Here is a 27356-nt window from a genome sequence, read left to right on the forward strand (position 1 = left end):
ACGTAGGCAGGGATTTACATCACAATACATCAATTTTCGTTGTTTTATCGACATAGGACAGATCACAATAGCTAACGTCAAAGACAGTAGAAACAGTTTATTATAACACTGTATTAGCTAAATTCGAAAGGATAATTCATGCATGGCTAATGGTGTATGAGGTTTGGATGTCAACAAGTTTTTTTCTATGGTTTTATTGCAGGAATCGACGTCATTGTCAACATCTGCCTCTTCTGAGGTAGAGACAGGTAGGGACCTTTACATTGGTGCACCTGCAGTAATTGCAGGGAGATGACAACAGACCAAGAAAGGCTCTGCTGCCGCCAGGCCCCTGAAAACTCCGTCAGCAGCATGGCACATATGCAGTTATATGTTCTTAACCGGGCGTTTTACGGCTGGCACGGGCTGCATGGAACGATGTGTTTGATGTTGATGACGAACAGGAACCAGGGGTGGAGCAGCGACAGTACAGACATGCGGCATACCGCCAATTTGTACTGTGGCAGCATGGCCGCTTGGGTGAAGGCAATAGGGTTATTATTCCGAGCTGCTGCGTTTGGAAGATAAGAACTGCATTTCCTGACCCCTTGGGTCAATATGTAGGCTTCAGGGTGGGCCGTTTGGTGTAAATATGTAAATAGTTTTGTTATTTATGTTCAATGTCAAAAAACATGTACAGTTTGATGTTCATTGTTTTTTATTTACATATAAATAAAAAAATATTTCTTTTTACGACTTGAATTATTTGCAAATTATTTACATACACAGCTATGAAAGAATGGAATAGTTTAGAATTCACTTTGGGCACCACCCTCTCCCCGTGAAACCTGAGCCGCGACAAGTTCAAATGTGGATGGAGGCTGCGTTGCGGCAAGCAAACCCAAGCGCCTGGGATCATCAGGCCTTAGACCCTGTATTCTGGGAAGGCCCATTCCACTTCCCAGCCTCTCAGCAAGGATGGCCTTCTGCAGGTCTGGAATGTAATGGTAGCCTTTGCTCTCCTTCAACACATATACACTCCAGCGCTCGGACTTCTTGTTGAAGTACTGTCTGTACCTAGTAAAGTAAAGTAATTGCACAATTCCACAACTGTTTAGGTAAGAACTAATGAATTATTTTTGGTAGCACACTACTGTTATAGCAAAGCTTACATTCGGTGTCCATCCTTGCCACGTGCAGGAATGCGGTGGTTGTGATAGTTGTAATCGATTGCTGCAAGCAATGTCTGGTTTTGGAAACGGGGGCTGTAGGCAAACCGCTTTCCTGCATACATGAGTGTGGTTTTGGAAATTCTCCAAATCTGAAGTTGTCCTGAAAAATACATACACAACCCAAAAGGCCCAGTCAGTGACACACTTCTCACCACTAGATGCTACTCCAGGAAAAGTATCAGATGAGGCTTCATTTCAATTTCAATTATAATGTGCTTAGCAGTCAGGCCTAAGCAGCTGATTTTGCACACAAAACAAACATGGAAAATCACCCAGAGTTATACAATTATTGTATTGGTAATGGTTCTACAAGACAGACAAAAAAGTTCAGAAATATGATCATAAGTGCTTGTGTGTATGTGCAAATGTATGACAAATACTAGCATTTGCATAACTATAGGGGCATACCTGAAACTTTTTGTTGTTCTGGAGTTTCTTGTATGTCCTCACCTGGAGGATTGGGTGTTGCCACATCAAGCACGGCTTTATCCATGCTTATCTCCAGGAGTTGGTTGATGTTGGCAGTCATAGCTGGGGCACTGCAAAGCAGCAAGATATGTACATAGAATCAATTTGAAGATCAAAAAGGAACAACTGCATCATGTTCTCCTAAAACGTTGTCTTCTCCTGAAAGACCAAAATATTTGTGATTGCACCCTTCAACATAGCCGTAGTTCAACCTGAAATGCAACTAGAAACTGAAACATACCGTAGATGAAGAAAAGGACTATAGTCTTCATCAGAGCTGTCCCGATCTTCTTCCAAGCCCTTCTGATTAGGATCCTCCCAGCAATCATCCATGTCAATACTGTAAATAAAAATGATTTACAAAACACACACACCCACAACACCATAAACTTGAAGCACGAAAGAACACGAACTAAGATGGTTTCATGTGCAAGACTTACATGCTATTCCTCATATAATTCGCCTCCTCCTCATCCAGAGAGTCATGCTGCTCCTCTTCAGCAATGCTCAAGGAGTGCATGCTGTGAATATAAAACGAATCTAAATAAATATATTCATCAACAAAACAATGCATTACGGTCGCAGTTGTAAGACGAACTCACCTAGTTTCTAGCACTCTGACCGCTTCGGTTTCTTTGCCCAACGGTTGAACACCTTGCATAGCGAATTCTTTGTCCCTGATTCAAAAGATAAATAAGTCAGTCACAACTTACAATGTCCTGCATGGCTGGTTTAGAAACGCAGTTCTAAGATACATACCCATCTCGGTCGGACTCTTCTGAAAAACTAGGTACAGGCCGCGGTGGTGGCTGTGCATGTCCCTGGCTGAGAGTAGACATTCCCTACCGCTTTTGATAGAAAGAACCAATTCAGTATGTTTGCCGCTACATCTTTATATATGTTTTCACAAATCACGGCATTCAAGTCAGGTAACACACAAGTAGCATACTAAGCTAACAAAACATGAACCACAGACCAACTGGCTGTAAGGGAATGCTAACAGACAGAGTCAACTATCGCTAAATTCCTTGGAAATATCTGGAATATCCTGATACTAGTGGAGCTTGGGTGGCAAGTTAGCCAGATAGCGATCACAATAACATTACAAAGAAGTGTATACGACGTTATTACTAGCTACTCGACTATTACTAGCATCATTGTCCAAGCGTGTTATAACAAGATGTCTGATATCGCTAACGAGATGTCTTGATAGCGGCTAAGCTAGGGTGACCAGACGTCCTATTTTACCCAGGCGGACAAGTCCTCTTTTACCCGGACAAAAAAGAGGACGTAAACCTAGCATCAATGTCCTATAATAGGGTGACCAGATTTCAGTTTGTGAAAAAGAAGACACTATATGCATGCTGGACCCCGCACCCTCCCCCAGCGACGAAGTCCTCTTTTTTACAAACTCAAATCTGGTCACCCTAAAGCCTAGCAAAACCTATTGAAATGTGCTTTCCTCGAGTATGACAAACTAGCGAGTCAACAACTTTCATAACACAGTCAAACATCAAGCAAGAGACAGTACAAACTACTTACTAATCCAGCAGAAAGATGGCTAGCTGTGAATCGAACTTGTATCCAAATGTGTCTTTCAGCTCTCTCCAACGAGTAAAAGCTGTTCCGATTGTGACCCTAGTCCGATCTCTTGCTCTGTCGGCCTCTCTTTTTCTCTTCTTTGCTTCATCTGACATAGTCTTCTTCCGTTTCTTTGGTGCGTTCTCCATGATGAATACTGATGAGACTTCGCTTGCTTCTCCCTTATACTGTAGCTGCGAGCGTGGACTGGCACTATATGACATTGCGTAATCACTGCCAGAAAGCAGGTCGAAGTACATCCGCCCCAGATCGGGCGGCCCCAGAATCCTACATAGCGGAGTTATTTCCCCACAGACCCCCGATGGCAATGGCGGAGGCGCAAATCGCCATATTAAAAGTCATTGTAGCGGCACAATTTTTTTCAAGCTGTTATTTTAAGGTACAATTGTTGCATACTGTTACTTTAAATCAACTTATATCAATTCCCTTTCCTAGATAAACTGTGATGTGACCGTGTCTCTCATCCTTATGTGCAGAGGAATGTGTCATTTTGTTTTCACGTGATGAGCACTCATACTGATCCTGCTGCAAATCTGTCGCTTAAGATGCCAATGATGTGCTCAATACAGTGAAGGCATTCTCCAGTAGACATTGATTTAATACAATTTTATTTGACCTTTATGAATGGGTCGCCCATTGCTTGCTGGACTGGTGCTGACAGCTTTTACCCCTGATGATGATGGGGGAGGGCAGAAGGCAGACGGGGTGGGGAGGGGGGTAATCCGTATCACTAACATGACATGAAAATCACAGTGAAAAGAGTGTGAAGAAAACTGTTTCCAAGTTACCTTGTGTCTCTTCTGTAGGAACCATTATGCAAAAAGACAGGTGTTAGGTATAGGCTTCTAACAGTGTGTGAGGCACTATACTATACACCTTCATGGGAGGGGAATGTTTGAAATATTATTCATTATTAAGATACCTGTGAGGTTATGTATACAGATGTAATCGTAAGATGTGGCTGATGGTGTAAATTACCTTTTTGATATAAAGAAGAATGTAGGCTATCCTCTCCCTGTTATTGAGGACGGCCTCCTCAGATCTCACTGTGACAGAGTGGTCACTGTATGTGACCCACTGGTCTGGCTGTTCCCCACAGTCGGCTATATAGTGGCCTGCCATCGTCCAATCACAAGGAACAGGGAGGTCAGACATGCCTGCCTTTCTTAACATTTACATACTCAATATTCTCTCTCTGCGTGTGTGTGTGTGTCTCTTACCGCTGGTGGTATCTGAGCCAATGTGGCTAAAGACATTAATTAAGGAATAATGTCCCTCTCCTTCCAGAAAGGACAATTTGAAATTTCTTCAAATACATGATGCAAACACACACACTATTACACCTAAGTTACTTGTACATTTAGAACTGTCTGTCTGTCTGTCTGTCTACATTATATGCATTTTCACCTTTCCCCTAGTGTCCTCAGGTCCAGAATGGAGTCCAGTGTAAGCGCCTGGTGTTGTTTGGCGAGGGTCAGGGGACAGAACCTCTTGAGGTGGAGGATCAACACCCTACAGAAAGACACGTAGGAAAGGGAGAAGAGAAACAAGAGAAAGAGGAGAGGAGAAAGGGAACAGAAAAACAGGGGAGAAAACATGACATGAAAAAATGGATAAAATTGTGATTAAAGTTGGTGTGAAATCGTATTGGTTAATGAATGTGGTAAACCGCCTATAGACGGTCTGGGTTAACAATGAAGGTTCTGATGAAGACCTGAGAAGGTCGAAACTGTCCTGTATCAAAAAATAAACATTCATAAGGGAGTTACACAGTGAAGGTTTCAGACTCACTGAGGCAGAGTGTGGAAATGACACCTCAAGGTTGACCCATGACCCTCACAACACTCGGAACAGGGCCGGATTAACAATGTTCTGTGCCCTGGGCAACAAGGCTCAAGGCTACACTGTTGCATGTAATTTTAAAGTCAAGATCATGTTTATTGTATCACAATTCAACATTTAATGTTGATCACTTCACTACTATATATCCTTATTATTTTACTTAAACAAATGGACCTTACAACTGGCCTCCCTTAAAGACTGAACTCATGACTACACAAACAATTATGAGGCCTAATGACCTATATTTACTTTTAAAACTTCTCACATTTGCACTCCCGCTTAACTGCTTCTCTATCTTGCTGCACTGCTTCTCCCCATAGGACGCTCTCCTCCAGCCGCAGCGCTTCAAGTCACGTGACTCTCGCTCGCAGTGTCCGCGGCGTAGAGCTGGCAAGCCCCAAGCGGCATTTGTGCAGGCTAGACTACACAAACACTGTTTTTGACGTGATTTAACATAATATTTTGATCGAACGAGTTGCAATAAACTGCTCACATTAAGGAAAGTAAGGACTGCGTTCATAACGTGATATAACATTTTAGTTGACGTTGTCCAGGGCCCCTTTGTTGTCATGTGCCCCTGGGTTGTCCAGTTGTCCTAATGGTTAATCCGGCCTTGACTCGGAACTACACATTTGATTCCTGTGGATATTAAAAACAAGTGTGAAGTGTGTGTGTGTGTGTGTGTGTGTGTGTGTGTATGAGTTTGTTTGTAAGACGTGTGTGGTAATACGTACAGTGAAAAAGAGCTGGAGGCTGTCTCTTATCGATCCCTGTACAACCAGGTCGAGGGAGAGCATGGTGTTAACCTCATCCCTCATGCTCTCAACTCCACAGCTGCTCAACATGCACACGCACACACACACACACACACACACACACACACACACGCACACACACACACTGCAGAAAAGATAAGCAAAGTATCACTGAGGAGCACAATTCTCTGGGAACTTGTATTTATGTGTAAGGTCTTTAAGTGTAAGCAGCACTGACCTCTGGCAAGTTCTTATATACTGGAGCTGGAAGGAGAACAGAGCCTGGCCGATGACCCTTAGCAGCAGTAGACATTCTGTGAGGAACTCATTGGCGTCCTACTCATGAATGCCGATATAAAACACACAAATAGATGAATATCCATACATGTCACACAAGCATAATAATAAAAGAGGCAGCATTGCTCCTCTACCTCAGCTGGCATAACCACACCATGATCCTGGGCTTGATAAACGAATAACTGTAGCTTGCACATATGTATGGTATGTGCATGTGTGGACATTGCTAAGTCATTGTATGTTTCTGTCCATGTATATGCCGTAAGTTCTCACGTTCTGTGAGTTCCCCTCAAACTCCTGGTTGTGCAGGGAGATTTGGTCCTTGAACTCCAGTAGTACAGCTGCCTTCATGTCCATTTCACAGGACCCTCTGAGGAGTACCAGTCCTACAAACGAACTCATGTTTTTAGGTCAGTTTCACAAAGTCAGTTTTTGAGCCGGACGTGGAGCTGTGTGTGAGTGTGTATGAGAGAGAGAGAGCGCTGATCCTACCTGAGCAGCAGTGCCTCTGGCGCCATCCTCCACACCTCCTCCTGCACCAGCAGCTGAGTGCAGAGAGGCTGCAGGTGGAGCAGACACTGCAGTGTGGCGTTTAGGTAGCAGGTCTGCCCCAGGTTGAGCAGCCTGCAGGGAGAAGGAGATGGTCATGTCACCCATGTTCAACTCAGCGCTATGGATAATAGAATGATAAAATCTCATGATTTAGGCTGACTGAGTACAGTCCAGGTGCCAGTATGTACCGTATGTCAAACAAACATGGCCAAAGATAGATATGCATGTGTATGTAATGCTTGGGCAAAGCTGTGGTGATGTGGTGGTCCAGGTGACGTACCCTCTGCACTCCAGCTGCTGAGGTTGGAGGAGGGCAACAATATTGTCTGGGGCAGTTAATGCAGCACAGGTCGTCAATACTTTTCTCAAGTATAAATACATTGCTATGGTTGTTGCTATGGTTACCAGGTCAGCCTCTTTCTAGGTCAACCTGAGGGAGAAAAGAAACACAATAATAAATAAATAATCTGTACCATACCAAAAACACAATGCCACCGAAACTGATAAAGCATATAGTTGACACATAATGATAACTGGTTTAAACCATTTGCATGTCATGATGTAGACACTGAATACATACGTAGATTTTTTGTAGCGCAAAAGTATTTTCAAAATGTGCAAAACAATGAGAAATTGATGTTTGATGTGCAAAAGTGACTAGATGATTTTTGAGAATTTCGCTTCTGATCTGAGAAATTGACCAAAGCAACTGAGAAAAACTGTATTATAAAAGTATTGACCTTTCTGTTTGAATCAAAATAATCTAACTTGAATTTTAATTAGCATACAAAGGCTCAACAACCATGATGAAATACTGTGTTATTACATTTCTAATCATTCTGTTGTCACATTGACTGCCAATCAGCATTTAGCTCCAAGTTCTTGCTCACCATTAACAGTTAAGGTATTTAAAAAAAAAGATGTAAAAAAGCTCTCAGGATCGATGTATTAGCTAATTTGCCAGTGAGTACAAGCAATGAGAGGAGCATAACCACCTAATGTCGTTGGGAAGAGTCTTTAATCTTAATAACTTTACCCACTTTCCATAGGTGTTGTAGTAACCGACAGTTGCACGGAAAAACTGAATCTTTTTTGCTTCTTGCGAAAAGAGTGTAATTTAAATTGCTGTAATCTACGGCCAATTTCTAACTAAAACCTCAATTGCTTTCAGTATTTTTCTGTTGGCCATTAAGGTGCTGTTACAGTGATGAGCTAGCTTTATAAAAAAAATGCTTGAACTATTGAAATGCAGTTTCAAGTTGAACCTAGACCCTGTGTAAACATAATGGATAGCAATAGCACAATGTGTGAAAATAATTTAAAATAAAAAACAAACAGTTGCTTTAGGGTGTATTGAAATTGACATTACATTAATAAGACAGATGCAAGTAATTTGGATGCACTGGTTTTTATTTTCTGCACAAAGAATGTTGAAATTGATGTTACATGAATAAAATGTGCTTTTTTTTTGCTCCTGAGCAAAATGTCTCACTTTATTTTTTGTCTATATTATCTTATGCCTGCCTATTCTATTTAATACTGGTAAGGACATTTTCATACTACACTTAAAGCTAGCAGAGACATGCTATGTTACATTAAAAATAACTATAACTAACTATTATTCCATCTTGTGCAGTCTCTAATCATAAATTGTTCAAATGCATCAGCACAGTGACATTGCTATAGAGTCTAATGCTTGTTTGTACTTATTACAATACCTTATGATTGCATTATATTATATTGCATAGCATTATATAATTGCATTATGAATTTATGCCTAAATCATTAGACATGGCCTGCATAGAAAGTGTTACCGCTCTGGGTCATGCTTTGTGTAGCTATTCATCTGTTCCACTTCTTAATATTTTAACAATTTCAATAAAAACAACATAAGAAGATGATCATGGGATCCTCCAAGGCCCGACTTCAAATCACTTCATAGACATCAGGACCAACCAAAGAATGAGGAAACAGTCCATGGTGTTTCTTTAATGGACACCTGGAATATCAGAGTGTTTAGTTGTGGCATGTCCATCCATCCATCTGTCTATATACAGTATGTATTAACTCTCTCCAAAGGTACAGACACAATCTACACACAGTCACTGTCAGACAAATGCTAAGAGATTTAAAAACAAGATACCTCATATTGTATATATAAGCGATACAAAATATGTGAATATAAAGTAAAACTACATACTTCCTGAGGGTAAAAACACAAAGACTAAAAATTAAGTATTAAAGGCAACACTTTAGGGAACAAATGTTAGCCATTAACACACTAATAAGTGTTTCTGTATAAGTTCCCAATAAGGTCTGCATTAAGCACCATTAATTAAAGGAATAATGAGATATTTACAGTTTATTTTATTGTATTTACAGTTAGGATGAATGTGTCTGTAGTGGGTCATTTTCATAATTTCAGTCTGATTATATGGAAAGTAATCCTTCACTTTAGAACAGGGAACTCATGTTGGGTCAGTACTGATATATTATGTAGGCATCACTGATTGAAGTGCACTCATTGCTCATTGCAGGGGCCCTGCCTCCCAGTCACCACTAGCAGCCTGGGTGAGTACAATTACCATTACTTGGACCTGCTGGAGCAATGATAGGAAAACCTATTCTGCAATAATTTTGTCCCTATACGTAAAATATTCAGACAATGTGTTAGGAAGCTACAAACTCTCTATTTGTATTCCTCTCAAAATTAGTTGGTTATTAAAGATTTGTACCCAGAATAAATATATTAATACATAAATACATATTCAATGAGAATAAGAAATTGGTGAATACAGGCCTAATGCTGATTAATGCAGACTTTATCCAGCACTTACACAGATAGTTAATTAATAGCTAATTATGTGTTAACTGCTAACATTTGTTCACTAAAGTAGAGTGTTACCTAAAATTCAAATGGGTTTTTTTCTCAAAATAAGGAGGGCATAACAAATAATAGTTGAAATGCCAGTTATTGGAAACTATTTTCTGTGTAGTCTGCCTTGTTAAGGAAGATTAACTGAGGTTGTGTTTTCTCAAAATTAAAAAAAACTTCACACTGCAGGAATTACCTTTGCGTTGATCCATTTCAGCATTGTAGATTGTGCAATGCCATTTCTTTCACATCTCAATAATCCATTATCCTCATTAAACAGACAGTCCACAATGAGCATGTCCTCCCTTTTGGTAAACCTACTGCTGTCTGGTAGTACACAATCAGGATCAAAGGTATGGTGCATAACCACCAGAATGGTCGGCTTGGCTTCTGTTCAGAAAGTAAAACAGGAGAACGATAAAAGACTGATGAGAAAACTGCACATACATGTCACTAGGGGCTATAAGTATCACACACTTAATGTTAACCAGATATATAACAACTAAAAAGACTAACGCTTCTGAACACCTTTTGGCCCAAAATTATCTATTCAACTCAGGTAACACTTTTGGTGATCTAACATCTACAACTCTATACTGGATCAGCATGTGCATACCATCAGCTAGGCTGTCAATCCAGTCTACACATCAGGTCACATTTAGCTAGGACTATCTACTACAAACTACTACATGTGTTATGGCCGCTCATATGAAGATCAGCACCTTAAATCAAACATAATAACAATATCAAATGTTGTGCTTCATACCAGGGATGTCTTTCAGTGCTGCTTCAACATCTGTTCCAACACGAGACACAACCATGCAGGTAGCCAGGATCATATCACAACTCTGTATCGATTTCACTTCAGACAGGTGTTTGAGCCATGTTTTGATATCCTTAGAGTATTCTGCCGACTTTCCAGGAGCAAGAGTGTAATATGTCTTCGCTGAAGGCCCTAGAATCCAAATTCCATCAGTAGTTATTAAAGGTGCTATATGTTGGAATTTTAGGCTCATAACGAGCCAAACCATAAGTTAGACACAGACCAAGGAGTTTACAAAAACAGGGTTTATTTCAATGATTACATAAGTTGACTTGAATTTTAGGGGATAAATATGCAAATTATAAAACAATAGTGAGCACCAGCCTCAAAAACATGGTGAGAATGCAAGCCCCCTTCTGAAGGCAAAGAGGCTCTTCATCTCAGAGCATCTCAAGCAAATTATGCCCATTTCCCTCCTGAGGACCACTGTCTCGGCGCAGATCTCGGACTGTCTTGCTGATTTATCCACATGGATGAAAAATCACCACCTTCAGCTGAACCTGGCCAAAATGGAACTGATGGTCTTTCCAGCCAAACAGGTCATCTACCACAACATCAATATAAATATTGACTCCCTATCTCTTGTTCCATCCAAAACAGCAAGAAACCTCGGGGTCATTATTTATGACCAACTGACCTACATGGCCCACATCGCCTCTGTCTCCAGGTCGTGCCGCTTTGCGCTATGCAATATCCGCAAAATCAGACCGTACCTAAACCAGTATGCCACCCAGCTGCTGGTGCAAACCTTGGTGAGTTCCCGCCTTGACTACTGCAACGCCCTCCTAATGGGCCTGCCGGCTTGCGTGGTGAAACCACTACAGAAGATCCAGAACGCAGTGGCGCGTCTGGTGTTCAACCAACCGAAAAGGGCACACGTCACCCCGCTACTCATTGAGCTCCACTGGCTGCCTGTAGCTGCTTGCATTAAGTTCAAGTCACTTATGCTTGCCTACAGAGTGCTTGCTGGCTCTGCTCCCACCTACCTAAATGCTCTTGTAAGGGCAAATGTTACACCCAGGATACTGCGCTCTTCTAGTGAGCGTCGTTTGGCACTGCCGTCTGTGCAAGTACGGCAGTCCAGACTATTCTCATTTTTAGTTCCACGTTGGTGGAACTAACTGCCTAGTACTACCAGAGCAGGGGCGTCTCTCTCTATCTTCAAGAAGCTTTTGAAGACCCAACTCTTCAGAGAGCACCTCCCTTCCTAACTGGCACCTTGACTAGTGCTTAACTTGCACTTACAGCAGTTACAACCCTGCACTTCTTTTTGTTTCTATGTCGTTTTTCTATTTCTTATGTAAAGTAGTATTTATTGTTACACCAGGTTTTTATTGCTCTTAGCTTGACTGTTCTCTCCTTTGTATGTCGCTTTGGACAAAAGCGTCTGCTAAATGACTAAATATAAATGTAAATGTAAATGCAAAGACTGTTGCACTGCCACTGCATGGCCACTGGGGGTGCAGAGGGGCGTAACACATACCATGCCATGTTTTTAGTTGCACACAGCGATGAAATTACTCCTATAACAGGCACTAACATGTAACATCTGCCCCTTGGTATGGACGTCAAACATCTCCAAGAAAATATTGAAACATTCAGGTAAACAACTGGTTTAATGGTCGAATGACGTACCTAGTGCTATTTCATTACCTGACAGCCATGGTACATTCATGGAGTATCAACAGAGTTTAAAGATTGACCTCTTAAGAACTCATCATTCTACAAATGTGAACATTCTAAGCCCAAAAATATTCATATTATGACTATTATTGTTAGATGTTACTGTCTGATATACAATGCAGGCCTACTTATCTAGTAGACTCTTCCTCTCTTCCTGATGTAAAGTGTGTGGCACATCAAGCCACATAAACGTGTATGAGGGGGAATCATGAACACAATCTCTTTCACTCTCCTGGGTCAATTTGACCGGTATTTGAGAGTTGACCTTTGCCTAGGCAGCTTTTTTGTTCAATTAATTGCAATACTCCAAACTAGCAATGAAGAAGATGCAACTTCCAGCCTTCTCCCATCATCATTATGAGCAGAAATGGATGAAGTAATGTGATACGGTAATACTGACTGTATGCTGACAAGATACATTTACATGGCTTTCATCCACACCTTCTCAGGTGAGGACAATCAAGCAAAGTATGCCCATGCACAACCCAAACACTGCTGCACTGCCACTACAAGGCCAGTGGGGTGCAGAGGGGCGTAACACATACCATGCCATGTTTTAGGTTGCACACAGAGATGAAATTAGGCCTATAAGGGGCGCTAACATGTAACATCTGCCCCTTATTATGGACGTCAATCACACAATAGTTTAGGTCAGATGGAAACACATTTGGTTCAACTGAAACATTAAAGTCACATTATGCAGGTATTTTGCTGTCTATAGTTTTGTATAGGTAAGTCCATTTTTCCTAACATCCTCTTAATCATTTTTATCTTTGTATTAATGTGATTTTACATGCATGTACTGTGTGTGTACAGACACATACACCATTTTATAATAACTTTCAGACTAACTGCAAAGTAATTGTCATATTTTAAACCATACCTTCAGAGTTAGAGGTGGTGGAGTATTGCTTGTCTTCAGAAGGCATTTCATCACAATCTGACCGGGCCACATGAACCCATGAATCTGGCCAGGTCAGAAAATACAAAGATATTGTACATTATAGTTCACATAAGCATGACAGCATGAAGCCCACAAGATCAGTTAATTTGCATGAGTGGAATATACCATCATCCTCATTCGGGTCGACTGCTTTTCTGTCCAAGGTTTAAATTCTGCTGAATAAGACTATAGAGGAATTGCAATTTTACCCCCAACAATCAGGCCCAGAAAAAGCATATCCCAAAACATTATGCAGGTATTTTGCAGTCTACATATTTTTATCTGTAATTATTTTTTCATAAAATCCTCTTAATCATTTTCATCTTTGTATTAATGTGGTTGTACATGCATGTACTATATGTGTACAGACCGATACACCCCTTTAATGATAACTTCAGACTAATTGTCATATTTTAAACCATACCTTCAGAGGTGGAGGTGGTGGCGGTGGAGTGGACTTCACCATCATCCTCATTAGGTCGACTTCTTTTCTGGCCAAGGCTTAAATTCTGCTTACTAAGAACTAAACAGGAAATGCAATTTTACCCCAAACACTCAAGCCTAGCAATAGCATATCCCAAAAACATCACCAAGAAAATATTGAAACATTCAGGTATACAACTGGCTTAATAGTGGAATGACCTACCTAGTGCTATTTGATCACCTGACAGCCATGGTACATTCATGGAGTAACACAGAGTTTAAAGATCACCTCTTTAGAACTCATCATTCTACAATTGTGAACATTCTAAGTTCTACAAGTCCAAAAATATTCATAATTATGACTATTATAGTAATTATTGTTAAATGTACTGTCTGATATACAATGCAGTACGCCTATTCATCTGGTAGACCCGTTCTCTCTTCCTGATGTGAAGGTGCAGTGTGTAGCACATCAAGCCACATAAACGTGTATGAAGGGTAACCATGAACACAATCTCTTTCTCTCTCCTGGGTCAATTTGACCGGTATTTGAGAGTTGACCTTTGCCTTGGCAGCTTTTTTGTTTCTATTAATTAAAACACTCTAAACTAGCAATGAAGTAGATACAACTTCCAGCCTTCTCCCATCATCATTATGAGCAGAAATGGGCGAAGTAATGTGATACGGTAATACTGACAAGTTAAATTTACATGGCTTTCATCAAGCAAATGATGCCCATGCACAACCCAAACACTGTTGCACTGCCACTACGAGACCAGTGGGGTGCAGAGGGGTGTAACACATACCATGCCATGTTTTAAGTTGCACACAGAGATGAAATTAGGCCTATAACGGGCGCTAACATGTAACATCTGCCCCTTATTATTGACGTCAATCACACAATATTTAAGGTCAGATGGAAACACATTTGGTTCAACTGAAACATTAAAGTCACATTATGCAGGTATTTTGCTGTCTATAGTTTTGTATAGGTAAGTCATTTTTCCTAACATCCTCTTAATCATTTTTATCTTTGTATTAATGTGATTGTATACATATAGTACATGCATATACAGACACATACACCCCTTTATAATACATTCAGACTAACTGCAAAGTAATCGTCATATTTTAAACCATACCTTCAGAGGCGGAGGCGGTGGATTGGACTTCACCATCATTCTCATTAGGCAGACTTCTTTTCTGGCCAAGGCTTAAATTCTGCATGATGATATCTATAGAGCAAGTGTACATTTACCTCAACAATCTAGACCAGCAATAGCATATCCCCAAACATCACCAAGAAAACATTGAAACATTCAGGTAAACACCTGGTTTAACAGTGAAATGACCTACTTAGTGCTATTTGATCACCTGACAGCCATGGCACATTCATGGAGTATCAGAGTTTAAAGATTCATCTCTTTAGAACTCATCATTCTACAATTGTGAACATTCTATGTCTACAAGCCCTGAGGTATTCATATTATGCCTATTATAGTTATTATTGTTAATTTTACTGTCTGATATACAGTATGCCTACTTATCTGGTAGCACCGCCCTCTTGTCCTGATGTGAAGGTGCAGTGTGTGGCACATCAAGCCACATAAACATGTATGAAGGGTAACCATGAACACAATCTCTTTCTCTGTCGTGGGTCAATTTGACCAGTTTTTGAGAGTTTGCCTTTGTCTACGCAGTTTCTTTGTTCTATTTTTTACAACGATCCAATATAGCAATGACGTAGATGCAACTTTCATCCTTCAGATGAAAGAAGAAAAAAAATGGGCGTAGTAATGTGATACGGTAATACTGACAAGATAACTTCACATGGCTTTCATCAAGCAAATTATGCCCATGCACCACCCAAACACTGTTGCACTGCCACTGCATAGCCAGTGTGGGTGCAGAGGGGCGTAACACATACCATGCCATGTTTTTAGCTGCACACTGCGATTAAATTACGCCTATAACAGGTCTAACATTCAACATCTGCCCCTTATTATGGACGTCAATCACACAATATTTTAGATCAGATGGAAACACATTTGGTTCAACTGAAACATTGAAGTTACATTATGCAGGTATTTTGCAGTCTATAGTTTTTTATAGGTCATTCATTTTTCCTAACATCCTCTTAATCATTTTTATCTTTGTACAATCGCATTAATACATGCATGTACTGTATGTGTATGGACACATACACCCCTTTAATAATAACCTCAGACTAATTACAGAGTAATTGTCATATTTTAAACCATACCTTGAGAGGTAGAGGCAGTGGAGGGTTCCTTGTCATCAGAATGTCTCTCGTCACCATCTGGCCAGGTCAGATGTTGCCATTAGATATTGAACATTTTAGTTTACATAAGCATGACAGCATGTACTATTAATTGCAATTCTACAAACTAGCAAAGACACAGATGCAACTTCCATCCTTCTCCGATGATCATTCTTAGCAGAAATGGGTGAAATAATGTGATACGGCAATACTGACTGTATCCTGATAAGATAACTTTACATGGCTTTCATGAAGCAAATTATGACCATGCACCACCCAAACACTGTGGCACTGCCACTGCAAGGCCAGTGGGGGTGCAGAGGGGCGTAACATATACCTTACCATGCCATATTTTGCACATTACAATGAAAGTACGCCTATAACAGGCACTAAAATCTGTCCGTTATTATAAAGGTGGTGTGTGTGGCACATCAAGCCACATAAAGGTGTATGAGGGGCAACCATATTTAGATATTCCAACTTTGAGGGCTCCTATTTGTTCCATATTAGTTCCGGTTTCTTCATATAAAATGTAGTCAGTACATGTTACTCACCTTTTTCCCCAGACGGTGTTATTTTTTTCTTCAGAAACACCTTTAGATATTAAAAGACCTCATGTTATATCATAGGCAGTTTTTTGTTATAGGCGATAGCGTCATGACACTGATAGAGCCTATAGATGTCAAGGGTTAGGCAACAGTAAAAAAAAAAATTGTAATTCTAAAAACTCATTATGATCATGCCATACCGTTTTGGAAATCTGGAGCATAACTGTTTTACAGTATCACAAAAAGAAATACTGTGTGAAAAAAAGAATGTCTGTCAATTTGCCACTAAAGTCTCCAGAAACTTCCAAAGTGACTGCTAAAAAGAAAAGGAGGAGCCATTCACAGCTCACTGGCAATAAACGGTAGGCTCTTACAGTGCCTAAAATGCCTGAAATTTTTATATTTTTTTTTACACAATGTGTTGTTACTTTTGAACAATTAAACAGCCAATATCCATTAAACAGGCAACATACAGTAGGCTGTAAGAGTTTAGGTTACATGGTATTTCAATCTATGACTGTGGTGTTGTTAGCATCTTCCTCTGCCAGTTCAGCTACAGAAACATTTACATGTAAAAAACATACTGGTGTTACTCACTGCTTTGTGGATGACAGGAATATGTCTTTTTGTGTCTGTACCTGCATTAGCTTGGGAAATAGCTCATCTTCTTGACAAGCGCAAAAAAAACAGGTTGGCCTCCAGAGGTCCAGTTCGTCTTTGTGCTTCTGACAGATACTCTGTCCTACCATTTCAGCGAATTTGAGTAGCCAGTGTCTGTTGAAATGAAACGTTTTCAGATGGTTCTACTTTGTCACTTTAGAGAGCAAACATATCCGCCCCAAGAAATGTATAGTGTTAGCTGTCAATCACTTCAGAGGAAACATCGAGATCTTTTTTAACCTGGACCCTATTTTCTCATCTGTTGGGTCTAAATTTGTGCAACGATTGACATCACTATAACTGGCAACCCCAAAACGGATAATGTAATCCTATGGGGCATGCATCTGCGTCAAAGTAAATCAGAATCATGTTTATTGGCCAAGTACATTTTGACATACAAGAAATTTGACTCCGGGTTTAGTGGCTCTCAATGTACTTACACTGAAATTATAGAGTTTAACACAACAGTTTAGGATAAAATAAATAAATATAATATAAAATATAATAATAAAATATAATAATTTGTAGTCAACTGTTCATTGGAGTGATGGCAAGGGGGAAGAAACTGTTCCTGTGTCTGGTGGTTTTGGTGTACAGAGATCTGTAGCACCCGCCAGAGGGGAGCAGTTGGAACAGATTATGTCCAGGGTGTATGGGGTCTGCAACGATTTTCCAACACAAACAGGCTCATAATGTTATTATAAGTGTCTGACTACATGGAAAGGATCCGTACCGAGATAGACCTGTAATTTTCCTACAGTTGTTGAGGTGAACAGACACAGGTAAAACAAGTAAACAGACACAGGTCAAACAAGTAAACAGACACAGGTAAAACAAATAAAAAGTAAACACTAAACAGACACAGTAGACAAGAGTTATGCAGGTAAAGCGTAGCGTTGTTAAAGCAGATCAGTGGCCAGGCAATCACCCATCTGAGATTTACAGTACATGACGAGACGCATCCCGTCGCAGGACTTCATTATTACATGTTTGGCCCGTGTGTTTCGTATTGTTGTCTGTAGATGATATTGACACGGATATGCATTTTACATTAACTGGTGATGTTCATGATTGTTCGACAAGGTCTTCAACATCTCGTCGTCACTGCCACAGGCACACAAGTAGGCCTGCTATTCGTGAAAACTACGAATCTGCGCACGACAACATCTGGCGTTCAACACATGGACTTCGGTCGCTACACATGCAAATCTCACAAGACAACATGGCTACCTGTTAAACTGGAACACCAGTTATAACGTTCTATCTCAATACTGAACCCATTTTTTTCGTTTTTGTCCATAGTGAAATCTCGATCGGGCTAAACAAAAATCCCGAAGTTTCCCTATAATGTGCTGTGCATTTGCTGTGGTTTACTCACTCTGTCTTGTTCGTCTGACAGTCATTATTGTGTTCCTGCTGTTGTTTAGCAGTACCTTCCATGTTCAGACTGTGACTCATGATAAATTGTTCCTCTGGTGTTGGTTGCCTTTCTCCTGAACAAAAGAGATGGTTCGATATTCACGAGATGTATTCATTTTCCAAGTTTAGGCGTTAGATCAAGAATGCTATGTTATCAATTGAGAAATAGTCCCTCTTACACAGCGTGCAGAACTAGCTGACAGTGTAGTCAAAAGGGGTTGCCCGAATAGGTTAAATATCCTTATACTCGGCAGTCACCCGATTTAGAAGATGTGAGTGTTCTTGATTGTTATTTAACAACCACCAACAAATAATTTACGCAATAAAACGGAATGGCCTGTCTGAAACCTACCTCTTGGATGGCAGTATTGGTCGGTGGGAACAAAATAATAGCTATGCCGTCAGTCCCAAGCCTTCACAAACACATCCAGTTTCGGTTTGACGACGTGGTCAGGGTCACCGTGGTTACGTTGGTTTTATATCAAACATTGGTAATTCGACATTCAAAAACCGTATTACAGACTTGCGTCTGTCGATTTTCCAACCAACTTTAGATCAACTTCCGTGTGATGAAACCCTCAACTTGCGCACGCGAATACCATGACAAATTATGCATATGGAGCAGGATGGGTTAATTAGGCAATATAGTACGAGTGCGAGTGGGGTAGGAAAACAATTTTATAGTCAACCAATTAATATCACTTACCTACCCCACTCGCACGAGTACTATATTGCTTTTATAAAACAATTTTATAGTCAACCAATTACCATTTAAACACGAAGTTATTGATTAAAAAATGTTTATTTCGCCATTGTTTCTCCGCAACAAAAAAATAGTTCCATTGTCAACGTCTTTTGGAATTATTAGAACTTTGAATGAACGGTTATGGCTTAATTGACCGATCGCGAAACTCCTCCCTAGAACGGCCCTCGTCCAATCATACCTTAGCAACCGCTACTAAGAGAAGAAGGTCCGACAACTTTGAGGTCTGAGCAGCATGGTGAAGCAGTGTGCTTTTAAGCAGTGTGCTTAAGGGACTTTTAGATCTGACACAGAGATTAGAGGGATGCGTCGTTTTTTTCGGCATTTCCGAAGCCCAAAACACAGGAGGAAAGGTGCCGGCGGTGGATTAAACAGTGTGGGAGACCCAACTCCCAACTCAAAAATCGAAAAACACACATATGTCTGCTCCAAAGTAAAATAAGCTGCTTGCAGCTAGCTATGATATCTATGTATGGTAGCTAGGTATGATAACTAACTATCTAGTTGAGAGAACATCCCCAAACAGTTATGGTTCATGACAACTTGTATTATTACCACTACAAGTACATAACAAGTCTCTCCAACTAAAGTGTTAATGTTAAAATCAAAATGTTACCGTCAAAATGTTAATGTTACCGTCTAAAATTGCACGCTGAGCTATCCTAGCTAGCGATAGCAAACGCCAGCATTGAACAGAACTTTTAACGAACACTTTGTATTTATGCTTGATACAACATTGAACAGAACTTTTAACGAACACTTTGTATTTATGCTGCTGGCGTTTGCTATCTCTAGCCAGGATAGCTCAGCGTGCAATTTTACAGACGTACAGATTTTGTGAATGGGCAACCTACTCCTGAGTATCCCAAGGTATGCATAAGGCACAACCTGCGAGCAATAACCTGGCGATCTGATACAAAGCCATAGCATTACATCAGGATCGTCATTTTACAAGCAAGTTATCACTACAGTGACTGTGAAATACTTTCAGCAACATGCACACACATCCCTTGAACAATAACGTTACTAGCAGCTATCTTGATCCACACTGGTACGTTGTACTGTTCTCTAGATTGTCACCATCCTAGCTAGCTAGATAGATAGATACCTCCAGAGTCTCTCGCCAGAGACAGAATAAATAATAAGAATAAAGAATCTTTGTAGGTTATTAGCTAGCTTGAAATATTGTATACAGATCTTACCCAGTGGTGAAATAACATGACTAGTGTAAATAACCCCATATAAGGGCTATTATTTTGGGTTGATTGCCTATTTTGGATTTGCCTTATTGATCTTTAATGTGTGCCTAAATGATAATGTATTGTTTGAAGAGATTTTATGCCACCTTATCTCTTATAATTAGGACTTTTATTTTGACAAGGTAAAAAGGTATCGCCGATTTCGTTATGTGTTAATGTAAACTTCTCAGTACGGCTAAGTTTTAGTTACGGATGGATGCACATGCATATATTGGAAAAGTTTAATGGTTTAATGGACCTGTATGAGGCCAAAGCTCTTACGGTGGTGATAGTTTGCCAGTTTATTGAATGTATGAAGAAGAAAGAAGAAAATAGTAATTTCACCAGCAGTAAGTTTCACGCCACTAAATATACGGGGATCCGTTACAGCTAGTCTACAAGGTTGGTTGTGCTGGTTGCATTTAATGAAGAGGTCGTGGGGTTTCTCATTTTTTTGATTGAGACCTGTATGCTTATGCTTCGATTATTGTTGTGTCCACTTCGTTGTTGATCTCAATATTTTGGATATATCCTTCCACTGCATATTGCAGTCCCTTTTGCCTTGATCCGGAGGATATCGCAGAGTTTTTACTCCAAAAATCCTCACTCACACTGACAGCTATAGCGCTTGTCCCCGTACTCGCCATGGCTTTTGGCTTGACAGTTCCGGGAATTGTGTCGGACGTAGCAACAGTAACTAAGGGGGCAGGGCCCTGGCGATCAGTTAATTGTATCAACGTGCTATAGAATGTTTCATCGCGGAGTGATTTATTATTAGCTGTGAAAAGTCAGAGTTGGGATGTCCTGGGATATTCCAACTCATGGAACGTCTCTCGTCCAATCAGAAACAACTAAATAACTCAATAGAACCCAATTGTTTTATAATTTGACGTCACGGCACCGAGTGTTTACTTCTCCCCGCCCTGTCTACTCTAAACGTAGATAACTGCCACATTATTAATCTGTCCAGCCCCTATAAGAGGGCAAAAAGGTGCCATCTGGACATGCGGCTGTTGACAAAGGCTCACGTACTGGCCTCACTGAGCTCCTTGGTCAGTTATTCAGTAAATTAAACACCGACACAAAACAAGCTTGGTCACCGAGGGTGAAGTTTATCTTGGTAATGGTGTGAAACTGCAATACAGATATGTACAAATACGATTACAATTACAATAATAATTACGATCGATTACAACATTGTAATACAAAACATAGTACAAAAGTATCAAGTAACCTATTAACTAACGGCATAGCGATGACTAGCAACATCAATGTATCCAATAAATATACAATGAAACAATGTATTTACATTAACTAGTAGCCTATCTCTTAGTGATTGACATTTCCTGAACATTTAACCAATATATCTATACTTACAGAAAATGCCCTTAAAGAGCATACGAGGGAGTCGTTAACAAACACATAAGCGAACTTTTCATATACATTTTCTAACTGCCGAATTATGATTTAACGGTCTTTGTTATTTCTCGTTTTCAAACTAAAACTCCTCCTCAACAATCGAACATTCGCTGGCCGAGCCAGAACAGTACCTGTTGCTCCCAACTCAAGCCCTCCTGTATGGGGCGCCGTTTGTAAAATGTTGCACGTTCGAAAATCCTGCTCAGTTTTCGTACATTTAGCATTATCATATGGAAAAAAAGCATGACAATATTCAAATGTCACTTTTTCAAGCATTTAGAGATAAATTCATGTAAATTCATGCGATAACTTTTCCAAAGATCATTTTTGGCAGTAACACAAAGTTGTTAAATAATATAAATCTTTCATCTAAATGTTAATGTTAAATGTTAAATGTTAAATGTAAATGTTAAATATAAATGTAAATGTTAAATATAAACGTAAATGTTCGATGTTATATATAAATGTTAAATATAAGTGTTAAATGTAAATGTTAAATGTAAATGTTAAATGTAAAAGTAAATGTAAATATTAAATGTAAATGTTCAGTCTACATGTCAGACTTGACGACAGAACATTACAATATTTACGGTAATTCATAGCTTTCAGTAACACTACCAGGGATACCTTGCGGGCAAAAGCAAAGATGTCGACCAACAGTGGACATCGTCGAGCAATGCAACCTACTCAATTACGATCGCCATCAAACACAGATCATACCACAATAGCCAGACAGAGATATCTAGAAAAAAATTACATTTTGGGAACCTGTGATCACTTTACTGCACCCGCTGATATTTGTATTTCTATAACGTCGTAGAAGTCCCTGCCTGAGCTCCAGTTTGGAGATATTTACATATATCTAATAGAAAATCCGTCCCCCTACACACCTCAAAAACTGAAAGCCTACCAAAAGCACAGATAGTAATTTAATTTTCAGAAGGGGATGGGTTCATAACTATGTCGTCTGAAAGGTGAAAACTAATAAACATCTTCATTATCAGAGCAAAGATGATTGCCATTTAATAGCTAGCTACCAGCTAGCGAGCTACATGCTGTTAGCTAGCAGCCTTTAGCCCAGGGGTCGGCAAGTAACTTGGGCCGCGGGCCAGTATTTTTCCTCGCCACTAGGTGGCGGGCCAAAGTCTGGGTTACTGCATATTAAGACGCTGCGATAGGTGCACTCGCAACAACTAGGCCTACATGGAGAATGGATAGGTCTACTACAAATAACTAATGATAATAAACCATGTGAATGAGCCCATTGGTTGTCTGTTTGAATAATTTCATTATTTTAACGAACTCTGTCTTATCCCCCTGTCAATATAGCCTTGCCTATTGTGAATAATAGCAATGATGACGTTTTTTCAACATTGAGCCTCCTAATTAGACTACTTTTATTTCGAAATAGTTGGTTGACGCACCTCCTTACAATGTTTATTGTTTGGGAAAATAGCGTGCAGAGAGAAATTAGCATACAATGTCTTTGTCAAAAGGTCTGAAGAGGAAAGTTGACAACGACAACAGAGCCTATTAAACTTTGCCTTTATCTTACCCGGCTTCACTAATGGAAAGCCCATGTGTCTCATCTGCAACAAAGTTGTTGTGGTTTGCAAAGGGTACAATGTCAATGATCTAGCTATGTCTCTTCAATTTAAGGAGTGATGAGGCTAGTGCACTCAATAGCTCGCTATCGACTAACATTACCTCAGACAAGGTAGCTAGCTAGCAGGTTAGCTGGCAAAATAGTCTTACAAAACGAGATGACGATACAAATTTTAAAAGACGTTTTTTCTGACTTCCACAAAAGGAAAACACAGCCGATTACCCACGTTGTCATTACTGGTGCACAAAAACAGCTCTCACTGATTGACACTGGTGCTTGCTTTGTAGTAACAAAGTGACTTGTCATTTCTATGAGTGAGGTAACGTTAAAATTAGCCTCATTGAACGTCCTACAAAAGTCCCCCAATAAAAGTGTCATGGGTTTACGATCCATTTAAATTTCATTGATCTAGCGATGTCAATTCAGAGATGCTAGTTATAAACCAACCGACACTTCTCTGTGACAGCCATACGAAGACGTAACGAGAGGGTTGCCTTGCCAGAACAAACAGGAGGATGCTAGATAATATTACTATTTCTAATACGTTTTTGAAATTTGACATCAACATGGTCTGTCATCCAAACGTGGTGGCTCGTCATCGTTGGTGCACATAAATACTGTCTCATCCAGTGAGAATAGACGCGGGCGTTTAGGATTACTAGCCATAACTGTAAAACACACTGTTTCTCCTCAGGCGATATGTCAGTAGTGAGATATAGCGATGAAAAACTTCAGAAAAGTCAATGACAGGAAACCCAGTTTCCGGTTTCAAAATAAAAGTAAAATGTTAATCTAACCATTAGCGGGGTATTATTTCATGAATTAATGTTGTAGTATAAAAACTGTCTCTTTAAAAAAAACTGCTATGATCGGAATAATTTGACGGGCTCAAAAAATTAACTGGCGGGCCACAATTTGCCCGCGGGCCGCCTGTTGCCGACCCATGCTTTAGCCTACCCAACACTGTTCTTTATCATTTGACACAATTTCCTGGTTAACACAAGTACAACCACCTGGTCTGGCGAATGACAACTGAAATTATCTTCCCAAGTATTTTCTACTGGCATTGTAGTATTACCAGTTGGATGACAAAATACAGTAGCCTAGCCTACTTGCTTAGGTACTTGTCGCAATCTCAGAGCAGAAACCAGGTAATCCAATTTGAATCGTGTTGATGCTTTGTTTCTTGACTTTATTTCTTGATCTATTCCCGTTTTAGGTAGTTATTCTGATATATGAGGCGACCAAAACAGGGTTAATGCTTTTATTGCAAGCTCCAAAAATAAGGCTACTTTACTGCCCGCCTGAGAAAAGTTGACCCAGAAGACGTCTACAATCAGCTGGAAACAGCCAGGCTTGTCTCCTCGCCGATTTGAACAGCCAACCAAGCAACAACTGTCTGGCATTTTACTACCTATGTCAGACAATTTTAAAGCGGATATATTAAATAATCTTGAATAAAAGATGGTCAGTTCCTGTATAAATTCCAGTGGTAGACAGCTGTGGAGTGTATTTCTTGCCCGCAAGCTGGTAATTCTGACGTGACGTGAAAACTATGAAAGCCAATTACCGTAAATATTGTAAGGTTCAGTCTTCAAATCTGACATGTAGACTGAACATTTAACATTTACATTTAGCATTTACATTTAGCATTTACATTTAACACTTATATTTAACATTTATATATAACATTGAACATTTACGTTTATATTTAACATTTACATTTACATTTATATTTAACATTTACATTTAGATGAAACATTTATATTATTCAACAACTTTGTGTTACTGCCAAACATTATCCTTACATGAATATCTCTCTAAATGTTTGAAAAAGTGACATTTGAATATTGTTGTGCTTTTTTCCCCATATGATAATGCTAAATGTACCAAAACTGAGCAGGGTTTTAGAACGTGCAACATTTTACAAACGGCGCCCCATACTCCTGTGGCCAATTCTGGTTCGGTTTGGTCCTTGCTCCCGGACCATCTCCGATTCACTCCCCTGAGCCAGATCGTATGTTCAGTATACACTGCATGCAGGTATGCTCGGGGCCGTGCTCTGTGTATGAACGCCTGCTTTGTCCAACTTGCTACTCACCCACTGCTTGCAACTCGTTGGCGTGTTGTAGCTGCTCCCTGCGCCATCCTGAGTCCCGTGCCCGTTGATGCTCAGCAGGCTACTTTGTTTCTTTTTATATGTATTACCGACCGAAGAATTTGTGTGGCTGTAAAGGTTTTTCACTCCCTGTAGGACTTGGGTAGTGGACAACGCAGCGGTTTTGCTTCTTGTCCCTTCTTACTTCCAGGCAGCGCTTGCTGCCATTCTGCTGTATGGTGGCTGGGTTGCCATAGCATCTCTCCGTCAATCCAATTTCTACCTGTTACTAAGTCATTTAAGTAGTTTTTTCCGCGAAGCTTTGCCTCACAGACAAGTAACATATCTTTGGAAAGCTCCAATTACGTGTTTTCGTTTAATGGTTCCCACATGTTGTTAAAGCAGCTTGCTCACTGCCCCAACAAACGCCAACATTCTCCAACTAACGCCAACATTCTCAAGTTGGCAGTTGTTGGCAGTAGTTGGTACCTGTCTTTAGAATGTCCACTAAACCAACTGCCAGCTCCACACTGCTCAGACAGTAACAGACTTTTTCCAACTAGCTACTTATTTTTTCAATTGTGTGTTAAGTTATTTTAAGATGGATGAGGTTTATACCTAGATTAACGTTTGCTTGTCAAAACATATTTGGAAAACAAGTTATTTGTATAGAACAATAGACCATTATACAGTCGTATGAAAAAGTTTGGGCACCCCGGATAATTTCCATTATTTTTATTTGGGCGTTTGGATCAGCAACTTCTTTGTCATATACTGTATATAATACTTCATGGACACAGTAATATTTCAGGTTAATTGGATAAACAGAAAATATGCCATATGCATCTTAACAAAATTAGACAGGTGCATACATTTGGGCACCCACATCAATATTTACTACAGCATCCTTTCTTGCTGGAACACCCAACTCCTGCGTAACTTCAACTTTGTGACATATTCTTGAACATTATTTTCAAGAGTTTGCTGATATTGGGTTGAATTTACGCAACCCTCAACTTTAACAAGATTCCCAGTACCTGCACTAGCCTCACAGGCCCACAGCATGATGGACCCCCCACCAAAATTTTACTGTGGGCAGCAAGTGTTTTTCTTGGAATGCTGTGTTCTTTTGCCGCCATGCATAACGGCTCTTGTTGTGACCAAATAGCTCAATCTTTGTCTCATCAGTCAACAGCACTTTGTTTTAAAATGAATTTGAGCAAGACATTGAACCCCTAATTGCTCCTGATGTGCAGTGTGCCATAAATGTAAAATGTGTATACATCCTTGTAAGTCGCTTTGGATAAAAGCGTCTGCTAAATGACTAAATGTAAATGTAGCTTGTTCAAATGTGCTTTTGTATAGCTCAAGGGAGCTTGTTTGTGGCGTGTGTCCAGACATGGCTTCTTCCGCATCACTCTCTCATACAGCTGTTCTTTGTGCAAGGTGCGCTGAATTGTTGAGCGATGCACTTTGGAGGTGGTCTGATGGTAGTCTTTGACCATTCTGACCATCCTTTGCCTTTGCCTCCGATATTTTTCTTGTCCTGACACTTTTGGCCTTAACAAGAACGGTGCCTGTGGCCTTCCATTTCTTAATTACATTCCTCACAGTGGAAACTGACAACTGAAACCTCTGGGATAACTTTTTGTAGCCTTCCCCTAAAACACAAAGCTAAACAATCTTTGTTTTCAGATCATTTGACAGTTGTTTTGAGGCCCCCATGATGCCACTCTTCAGAGGAGATTCAAAGAGAAGCACAACTTGCAATTGGCTCCCTTAAATACTTTTTCTAATGATTGGATGCACCTTTCTATAGAAATGAAGGCTTAACAAGCTAATCAGACTAA

General features: G+C 40.0%; 1 protein-coding gene across 1 annotated transcript; it reads right to left on the minus strand.

Annotated features, from left to right (window-relative positions):
• Nucleotides 1-8119: 8119 nt before the first annotated feature.
• LOC105904536 lies at nucleotides 8120-18966 on the minus strand. Its single transcript, XM_031584976.1, has 11 exons — nucleotides 18735-18966; nucleotides 18342-18456; nucleotides 16942-17077; nucleotides 16310-16349; nucleotides 15738-15794; nucleotides 14617-14709; nucleotides 13476-13574; nucleotides 12992-13075; nucleotides 10369-10557; nucleotides 9799-9992; nucleotides 8120-8726 (listed from the first exon to the last, which is right to left on the minus strand). Exons 2-11 carry the CDS (start codon nucleotides 18419-18421, stop codon nucleotides 8673-8675), a joined length of 1026 nt encoding a protein of 341 aa, XP_031440836.1. The 5' UTR covers nucleotides 18422-18456; nucleotides 18735-18966; the 3' UTR covers nucleotides 8120-8672.
• Nucleotides 18967-27356: the final 8390 nt, after the last annotated feature.

The sequence above is a fragment of the Clupea harengus genome, chromosome 18 (assembly GCF_900700415.2).
Source record: "Clupea harengus chromosome 18, Ch_v2.0.2, whole genome shotgun sequence".
NCBI classification, from domain to species: domain Eukaryota; kingdom Metazoa; phylum Chordata; class Actinopteri; order Clupeiformes; family Clupeidae; genus Clupea; species Clupea harengus.

What these genes read in the sequence shown, in the direction of transcription:
- LOC105904536 (XM_031584976.1), bottom strand. Translation starts at nt 18,421, where the DNA reads ATGAGTCACAGTCTGAACATGGAAGGTACTGCTAAACAACAGCAGGAA. An exon ending in AACACCGTCTGGGGAAAAAG is followed by an intron (nt 15,795 to 16,309) that starts GTGAGTAACATG and finishes TGACCTGGCCAG; the next exon opens with ATGGTGACGAGAGACATTCT. An exon ending in AGCACTGAAAGACATCCCTG is followed by an intron (nt 9,993 to 10,368) that starts GTATGAAGCACA and finishes CTTTCTGAACAG; the next exon opens with AAGCCAAGCCGACCATTCTG.